The sequence below is a fragment of the Morone saxatilis genome, unplaced genomic scaffold, assembly GCF_004916995.1.
Source record: "Morone saxatilis isolate NCDOM2014 unplaced genomic scaffold, NCSU_SB_2.0 Contig1, whole genome shotgun sequence".
In the NCBI taxonomy this organism is placed as follows: Eukaryota; Metazoa; Chordata; class Actinopteri; family Moronidae; genus Morone; species Morone saxatilis.
In genome coordinates, this window is record NW_023339651.1 from 11,117,377 (window position 1) to 11,127,656 (window position 10,280).

General features: G+C 37.4%; 1 protein-coding gene across 1 annotated transcript in view; it reads left to right on the forward strand.

Moving 5' to 3' along the window:
• ngfrb (nerve growth factor receptor b) overlaps positions 1 to 7,604 on the forward strand; it is a 29,497-nt gene extending 21,893 nt beyond the window's left edge. The window contains exons 4-6 of the mRNA XM_035671320.1: positions 492 to 723; positions 1,983 to 2,137; positions 2,999 to 7,604. Coding sequence (XP_035527213.1) covers positions 492 to 723; positions 1,983 to 2,137; positions 2,999 to 3,342 — 731 coding nt within the window. The 3' untranslated portion in view covers positions 3,343 to 7,604. The remainder of the gene's footprint in view (positions 1 to 491; positions 724 to 1,982; positions 2,138 to 2,998) is intronic.
• Positions 7,605 to 10,280: the final 2,676 nt, after the last annotated feature.

Sequence of the window (10,280 nt, forward strand, 5' to 3'; positions counted from 1 at the left end):
TCCAACAGCTCGGACAAGCTTTTTAGCTTCTTTCAGCTCATTTATTTACAACAACTTTACTGTTTTGGTTCATTCTTACAGCTCTCATCAGTGTCGGCTTGCAACTTGAAACTCGCTGTACTCAGTGCTCAACACCAAAGTGAAGGCAAAATTAGCGACTAGCTTGTGTGGAGCATTTAGCAGCTAAAGCACCAGATATTTCCCTCAGGAGATGGTAGAGACCAAAAACATAGCTAAAAAGAGAGTGAATACTGGGCTTACATTTGTCTCATGGCCAGAAACACGACTCCAAATAAATACTACTGATGTTCCATGACTGTTGAATGTGTAAATAGATGACTGTTTGCTAACATATGTCAGTGACGTGTTTACAGCTTGTTTCCACTGCCTCCAACTGACTAAAACTGACCCTTTAATATCTTCAGTGTAGAGTAAATGCATGTTCCAGGAAGCTCATGTAATTTCTCTCCTTGCCTGTTTATCCTTCACAGTTACCTACACTCCAGTGACTCCCACGAATTCCTCCATGGACCCCGATGAGTTAGCTTTTGATGAGAGCACCCCACCAGAGGGCTTGACAGAGAGCACCACCACCACCACCACCACTAATGGTGATTCCCAGGAGCGGCTCTACGATGGTCTGAACGACAAACTCATACCCATCTACTGCTCCATCCTGGCAGCAGTAGTGGTTGGCCTTGTGGCCTTCATCATCTTCAAGAGGTGAGGACTTAAATCAAATTTAAAGGAGACACTACAAAAAGTTATTATAATGATTATTAATGATTTTTTAAAATGTGGAATTCAATGGCTAAGGGGGGAGAGAGGTCTGATGCTAATTACAAAGGCATGTGGACAACAAAATCCAGTCAGATTTAAAATTTCCGCATTTTAATATTTAATAATACATATGCTTCTTCTCTGGATGAGAGCATACTGTTGTCCTGTGGGCCACAATATGGTCTGTTTACTCTCTTCTCTTATATTTGAAACCCATGCTGCTCTCTTAATGACTACACGGACAGCCCGCTGTTAACTGTTAAATTTTGAATGTACAATATGTTCATGTTGTATGGCAAGGAAAATGTTGCAAGTCTGTACATTCAAACAAACAGTTAACTGCAGCTGCCTTGTTGAATAATAGAGGATGTGTTACCTACCAGTGACCACTCTCATTTGATTATTAATAATTTGTTAGAATTTCTTATTCCACACGTGGCTAATAGTCTTTTAAAGTCATTGTGGGTGGATGTTGGATAATGTTTTTTTAAAAATCATCTTGTTTTAACTAGTCGGCACAAATTCTAATTGATCACATGTTTTGCTGCACTACAAACATGTGCCATAGTTAGAATTGATTCTTTTTGTATGCTCAATTAAAAGTGTCTAGCTTCAGGGTTTGGAATTTTGTAAAAAAACAGTCCTTCAAAATGACCATATATGTGGTCCAGTATGTAGAGTTTATTTACGGAAAGGGAATATAATATTCATAGATATGTTTTCCTTTGTGTAGAATCACCAAAGAATAAGAATAATTCTGTTTTTGTTACTTTAGAATGAGCCGTTTTTTTATCTACAGACATAACAGGCTGCCTTCCGTGGAGGCCTTAGTTTCTCCCTTGCGCCTGGAAAGGGAGGGTGAAGCGAATCTTCAACTACTCCAGTAGATGCCATCAAATCCTACACACTGGACCTTTAAAGCAGTGTAAATAATCAATATATTAACAATGGATCAAATTAAGTAATAAAAAAGCTATTAAAAAATCCCCCATAGTACACTATTCTACCCAGTGCCAAACAGCAAATAAAAAAAGTTAGCGACTAGCTGGTGAACACAGTGGAGCTTTAAGCTTATGAATTATGTATTATTATCATTGATACTAAAGATTTCTAGAAACACAAAATGTACATACAATATTGGCAATTTTCTGCTTTTTTGCTTATTGGATTTTTTTCTTCTTTTATGACTCATTTTCATTCAGGTGGAACAGCTGTAAGCAGAACAAGCAAGGGGCCAACAACTGCACAGCCAATCAGAACCAGACTCCATCACCTGAGGGAGAGAAGCTGCACAGTGACAGCGGCATTTCTGTGGACAGCCGAAGTCTGCAGGAGCAGCTGGCCCAGGCACAGACAGGTAACAGACGAATACCTGTACCTAAACAGAGGCCACTCCCTTAACTCCAAGAAATACAATAACCCTCATTTATCAATGTATTGCACTTAAATTGGGCGTAAGCAAATTTCAACACAAAAGTCTGTGTTTATTTGGTGCTGAATTCCTCTGGTAATGAGTTTCTTTTAATCCACAAGTAAGACTGAAGGAATTTAGTCTCACTGTGAATGTACACAGACTGTACCCTGAACTGTCCCACCACGAAAGTAAAGGAAATCCACCTCAGGAATGCGCCTTCTGGTGGCTTCATCAACTCCACCTTCAATATGACCTTTCAAACTTACTGTAGCAAATCAGCAAACAGGGTTACAACACTGACAGAGCTACCGTGTTTGTTTTTTTGGCAGCACGTGCTCCTGGCAGCTTTTAGTCTTGCCCTGACAAACCTGTTTGAGCGACTACAGGTCTTTTAAAACCACATGCTTTCCCAGATAATTGTAAAGGAAGAATGTAAAGTGGTGCAAGCAAAAGAACACAGTATTCAGCAGCTCTCTGTCTAGGTCTGAACCTTAAAGTGATTACATGTGGGATGTGTGGAGGAATTTTGGCAGTTTGGGCAAAGAAGCATCTTTTTCTTTGATTTTCTGGTTAGCTATTGCAGGTACACAGTGCTTTTTTATTCACTACAAACAAACCATTTTGGCTGCTGTAGGAAATTAACACTCTATTACTTCCTTTTACAAGTAAATACACCCAATTGCAAAGCTCATGAACAGGATAAATGTTATTATACATAAGAAATTAACCACAGCTAAATCACACCTAAAATTGAATAATATAATTCAGATAATGAAATGACATTAACTTCTTTCCCCTCTGCAGTTGTCACCATGGATGAGGAGCCTTGTTTGCTCCTTCCTCTCCACACCAGAGAGAAAGTGGAGAAGCTGCTGTTCAGGGGCAGTGAAGGAGACGACTGCAACCACATGGACGACAGTGACTGGTGCAACCTGGCGGGCCTCCTGGGATACGAGGAGGAGCGGATTGCGACCTTCCGGCAGGAAGAGCATCCTGTCCGCGCGCTCCTGTCTGACTGGGCAAGCAAGGACTGTGCCAGCATCGACGCGCTGTGCACGGCGCTGCGCAAGATCAACCGTGACGACATCGCCCAGAGTCTGGTGTTAAGCCCAAGTGCTCCAAAGCCGACCGCCACTTCTGTAGTGTGATATAAGCTTAACAGCGAGAAAACCACCTGAACCTTAACCTTAATATTCTTCCATGGCCTCCCTCACTCCACACAATTCATGCTACAGCAGCTTTTTCCAAATGAAGCCAGCAGTCACAGTGATAATTAAATTTCATGAACCCTAAAGAATTATTTCCATGTTTAATCAAGGGATAAGGCAGGAAGATGCCAGAAATCAAACAAATACTGAATTAAAGTACTTAATCAAATCAGTTCCCTTTACTTAATCAGGATATGCTCATAATCAAAAGGTTAAAATCCTTACATTGTAACGCCTATGTGGAGGGAAATAGTCTGTAATCATTCCATTTTGAGCCTGGATATGCATCTGCCTTTCCACACTATCTGATATCCAGCTTACCATCTTCTGACTTTATTAGCCACCATGGAGCAGCAGGGCGCTTTGAACTGAATCTACTGTGGATAGCTGGCTCTCTCACTCCTACAACTTGATCTTTTGAATCTTTATTCTTAAACACACATAGTCAGCGTGTCCCTTACTTATACCGTTCATAAGTCAGTGCTGTATCTCTGTTTGTTGCTTTACAAATCTATGCTACCAAAGAGGAGTAAACGTCTTGAGACCATACCTGACAAGTGACATTATTTACATGCCATGTTAGATTTCTGGGGATTTAAGTTGTCAAATGGCTTGTGTCTCAATGAGGCCTGCATACCACAGTGTATCTGGATTATGCAAATATGACAACCCGAAGAAAGATGCTTGGACGCATTTCAAATGAACCTGTTCTCTTTCAGCAAAAACGAAAGCTAAGTCAAGCTATTTACTCTTATTTTAATTACTTGTATTAGATTTATTACATTGAGCTGCAGTACATGTGGAATTAATCTCAACTTCAGCTTTTTGAGTGATTTCTGCAGACTCTTTCTTTTCCGACAAGTGCTATGAGAACTGCCGGCTGGACTCTGGAGAAGGTCATTGACTGTGGCAACATGAGACACTATTCTATGTGCTCAGGCCTATCTGCATAACACAGGAGCTCCCACACAAACTCCTTCATACTGACCCAGAAAATTGAAGGACGTGGAACTCAAGTCACCCAGCAATGACTATGTATACTCTATAGACACTGCATACACTAAATAGAGACATACTGTACATACATACACACGTAGACGTTCAGTATGTAACCATGCATGCATGTACTACACACATACACACACTGATCATGTATACATTTACATTCTTATTCATTGTAGGAGACAGAAAACTTCAGATCCTGCCATATACTGTGTGGAACACTCTCATGAGGGGACCATATATTGTTTAATCTCATTATTAATAGCCAGTATAAGGTCAAATTAAAATCCATATAATTTGAAATGTGTGCTATAGATAATGAAATACAACCTTAACAGTAAACAGCATGCAGAAACTAGCAACTCATTGTCAACCAGTGCACAAATTCCAAGAAAAAGAACATGCTCATACAGAATAATCAGGATGCAAAACAAAAATCCAGGGTTTTCTATTCGTTTTTGCTTAATTTCTCAGGTTATCTTAAATGATTATGTTACTAAATCAATATTACACTTATTATTGCACCCTGTATAATTGAACTGAGCAAGGTGTAGTTGTTCAAGAGGAGACACTGTTTATCCAAATCAGTGATTTTAGAAATCAGAGCGACTGACAATCCTTCAAACAGGTGAATAAAAGAGGGAAACGGGCCAGAGAAACAGAAAAAAGGGTGTCTTGTTTCCTTATTGTTTGCAACAATGACCTCTGGATAAAAGGCAAGTCAGTCGAGACATAAGTCAAAGGATATGGGATTGATTCAGACCAAGGGAAAGCAGAAAAAAGTTTTGGATTACTTCAATGTAAAGGTGAAACCCAGGAATCTGCAATTGCATTAATAAGCTTGTTTAAGTAAAATCATGCATTCCTCTCCTCGTGCCGGTATGTGCTTTTTACATTGTGTTGTGTTACACCTATTTGGTTTGAATTTTGTCACAGCATACTTCGAAAATGCTGCCAACTGAGGACCCCTAGCACCTATTTGTTTTCCTTCCGTTTGTTCACTGTCTGTCTGTTTGGGGGGGAAATATTTGAAGGAGCAAATAGTTTACTATACTAATCTTACTTATATCACCAACTTCATTTGTTACTCTTGATTGTACATTGATACTAACCGCTAGCATACTGAGCTTCATGCTGTAGTGTTTACTTTAAATGAAGGTATTCTCACTCACACTCTGTAAGGGTTGTTGTATTTTAATTCCAAAATAACAACTGTAAATGGTATTATAATTCTCTTATTGTCCTGGATTCTAGCACTTAAATGTGTAATTATGTATGTCTGTTTTGCATCACAAGTGCCTGGGAACTATTTCAGGTGTCCACTGATGTTGTACATTTTTGTTTTTAGCTGTTTTTGTAAGTATATCTCCTTTAGTTGTTGTTGTTTTTTTTACTTGTAAATAATTTGTCTTTTTCTAGCTTTTATTTTAGTTAAAGCCTAGAAGGCGCTACTGTGCAATGTCTATATGAATGAGACATTGTTATAATATCAATGCTGTCCTAGTTTAAAAGGGTAAGAAGGGCAAAGGGAAGGGAGTGCCTTTGTGAGGTACTTGGTGCAATTAACAAATTAATCACCATTATGTGTATTATTGTAGTGCATCGTTAAGACTGGACATGAGTGAGGAACCAAAAAAATGTAAATACTTTTAAGGCTAATCAGAACTGGAATGGCTCTGATGGGCCATTTGGAAAATAACCACCTGCCACCAAACCCGGGTCAGAAATATAATGTAACATTATTATACACTGATTTGAGTGCCCTGTGCTGTTATTCAATCTCTTATTAGTATTCGACATTTTGGGAAATACACTTATTCGCTTTCTTAACGAGAGTTAGATGACAAGAGCAATACCACTCTCATATGTGTATGTTCAGTAGAAAGCTACAGCCAGCAGCCGGTTAGCTTAGCTTAGCATAAAGACTAGAAACATAGGAAAACAGCTATCTTGACTTTGTCCAAAGGTAGCAAAATCTGCTTACCAGCACCACTAAAACGTACAAATTAGCTTATTATAGCTGGTTTGTTTAATCTGTAAGCGTTGTGGTGTTACCAGACTATTTATGCCTCCAATAACATAAATAGTCTGGTGCTGGTAAACAGATTTTGTTTAGTTTAGACAGAGGCAGGCTAGCTGTGTCCTCCTGTTTCCAGACTTAATGCTAAGCTAACTGGTTGCTGGCTGTATATTTATCAGATAGATATAAGAGTGGTATTGATCTTTTTCTTTAGCCGACTGCAAAAAAGTCAACAAGCTTACTTCCCAAATTGTCAAACTATTGCTTTAAATTAAAAGCCCAATATAAGCAGAAAAGCTTAAAGCAATTTGCAACAGTTAATAGGTATGTCGCTTAGTATTATACTCTGTCACATCGATATAGACATACGTATATAAGTGTCCATAGCATACAACTTGCTTCATAATATTTTCCCCTGACACTTGAACTCAGTGTCGCACGTTGAGTCATAAATTTAATAAGAGATCCAAGTTCCCAATGGTGCTGAATATGTGAAGATTTTGCAGCAGCAGGATTTAAGATTTAAGTCACTAATCTGTGAGGTTACGTTCTTTAGGCTGGACCTGATCTGCTTTTTTGATTACATACAGACTAATTGGAAAGTTATACAAAATAGTCGTCTAAATATGGATTGACAAAACTTGGGCCTCATCTCCATTTTGGATTGTGAAACTTAAGAAAATGATTTAGTTTTTTATAGATGTGTTCATGATTAGCCATTACTTCAGAATTACCTTCCCTGAAAGCCCTTTGTTCATTACTATAGTTTAGTTATCGCTATGTTCAGAGTTTGTCCACCTGTCAGTAACTGTGACTGATGATGGAGACTCTTTCCTTGGACAGTATTTGTTTAGTTTTATAGATATGAGAGATTAAATGGTGACCAGACTTTGAATTGCTTGTACAGTAAACCCAACTGAAGGTGAACATGTCATGACATTGCACTTGAGAGTAACAAACTAGTCATGCATATGGGGGGAGGGGAGGGGATAAGGTTTGAATAAAAGTCCTGGTAATGTAGCTCATACTAACGAGACTGACGGCGCACCAGGACTGAAATGTACAGATCTGAGAATTGTTGAATGTTCCTTGTGTACTAATACATGTACTGTACTATACTTAATGTGAATTTGCAAAATTCCTACATCAGACAAGCAGTAAAACCAATAATAAAGTTCAAGTCCTCTCATCTTCTGTATTGATACAACAATGCACACACAAACCTAAGAGTGCATGTGCGCTCAGTCTTAACATACACACACACACACATACACACACACACTAGTATGGAAGCCCAAAGTGTTCAATACTAAATAAATAATATGGTAAATATATATTTAAATACAGTATATAAAACAAATAATACATTATAAAATTATTCAAACTCAACTAATCATGCTTAGTTTCAGTTTTACTGGAGTTAATTTTTACTTCATACTTTGTATTTGAAAATATCACTTTTTACAATGTCACTTTTTATTATAATGTTATTCTACTTGACAGTGGTGTTGTCACCCGTCGCTACCCTCTTGCTTTTCAACAACTGCTAGTTAATTCCTGTTAGCTAGAACAATGTCAAAATAATTCTGAATCAACAAGCTGTAAACCTAGTCAAGGTTGTGAGGTTGGATTATTACTACTCAAAGGAGTAAGGAAAAAGCAAGTATTTGCAGTTTTAGGTAGATCCTGTAAGCTAGAGTGACCACAGAGAAAGTCTAGCAAGCTACGGCAGCATGTGTACCCTTGCTAAGCTAAATAAAAGGTGCAGTGTATTTATTTACAGCAGAAGTGTCTAGATTCAGAATTACTTTGACATTGCTGGTCTAGCATATAAGAGATACAAGAGACATAATGAAAAGTGACAAGTGAAATCACAAATTTGAATGGGATGATGAAATCAAATTTCAGAATAATACGGTAAGTTTTAATAATTTCTTAAATGTTTTTAAATGTATATATTCATATGTGTGTGTTATACAATTGATTCTTTGGATTGTTTATTTAACATTTATTTATTTATTTAATATTGTACACTTTGGGACCCCATACATATGCATGCTCCAACACAGTCCCAGTATGGTTTATGGTTCTTGAAACAGCCCTGGATGATTTTGTATTTTGCTCTCAGGATGGAGAAGGTCTGTGCATTTTCCTCAAGAGCCACTAAAGTCCTTCTGACATGTAATCCAAGCCAAATAAGACAGACTGATTACTGAAACCTTCAACTGTTGCAGCACATGGAGAGACTGGAGAAGAAGGGGTCACTGAAAAAGGGCAAACTATGGTGGGCTAGTTCCTCTTTAGTTTCCTCAAACTGACTGCATGAATTATGGCATTGCGTGTGGTCAGTGTGGCAAAGGCAACAGAATCCTATAATAATAGATACCAACAGCCTGTCAGCACAATTAGACTTACTCTGGTGAGTGTTATGGCTTGGTAATGATGCGTAAAATGACACATGCTAACACACTGGTTCCCACAAGGAACCATGGTTTCATATTTTATGTCACTGTGGGCTTAACTCAGTGGTAGTGTTACAAGTGTGAAAATACTGTGCTGGATTAATGTGTTAAAATACCTTTTGGTTAAAGTTTTTTTGTTTTTGTTTTTTGGAATTCATATAATGCTGAAATAATTCTAATGGATATCCACAGGTCATATACATGTATCAAGATATGAAAAAGATTTTATCATTTATCATTTAGAATGATCATCAGAGGGGGAATCCATATGCTACAGCAGTACAATGCAGTTCAGCAAACATATAAAGAACTATTTAAAATAATTAATATATAACAAAGTAATCGGTTAAGAAAATGACATTACAATAGATGTATTTGCTACATGTGTAGAGATAATGAGTTTAGTAATGCAACTCTAGGCTTTATTGAGGTATATTGATGATTTTTGTAAGAGTAATATTATAGTATGTGTATATATAATTAATAAAAATAAATATAAATAAGGTTATAGTTCTGTAGGTATAATACAAAATACAAAGTGCATGAAATTACTCTGTATTGAGGAAGATAAACTTCCTGTCAAGACCTGCTTCACTATGCTCCCAGTCAAATTAAACTTGATGTAAATTAGCAGCAGTCTTTAACCTGCAGACTAACCTGTTTATGTTTATTCAGATCAGAAATGGCATCAACAAGTTCTGACCCAGTCCCAGTACCCAAGATCAGTTTCTAAGTGAACCGTTGTTCAAATGGAAAACACATTCCAGCTAACTGCTGCTAACCTCCAGTGAGTCGTTAGCGAGGAATGTTTGATGTGTGAAGGGAACCATATGTGCACGAGTGACATGTGGTGGTGAAAGAGGATAGACCACGTTAAGTTTTGGTGACCAGTTGAGTTTGAATAGAATGAAGAAAAGTTGTCTTCACCGAGCAACTCCAGTCATCGACTCTGTAGAGCCACTTATAATCAGTGTTATTGTGTTAATAGATACTTCACATCGTCTCAAACATGTTCTGTAATGATGAAAACCCACTTAAGTTCCTCATAAGTGATTGCTTCCTAACATGGTCCATAGTGAAAAGACAGAACTTGGCTGCAAGGAAACATTCAATGTTGAAAACATTAAGCCACCATTATGGAATATAGCTTTAATGTTTTATTCTGTTGGGAGTGGAGGATGAATAAAAAGGTTGAAAAACAAAATGCAATATTAAATGATAAATGCAGAAAACTACACTATAAAAGTACAGTAAGCTAAATTAAGAATTAGGTTGACCAAAGTAAGTAATTTTTTATTTATTTTTTAGTGTCTTAGTTTGCTTTACATTAAAGAAAAAGGCATTTACAGAAAGAGAAGATAATAACATTATATAATATATATAAAACAAAAGTT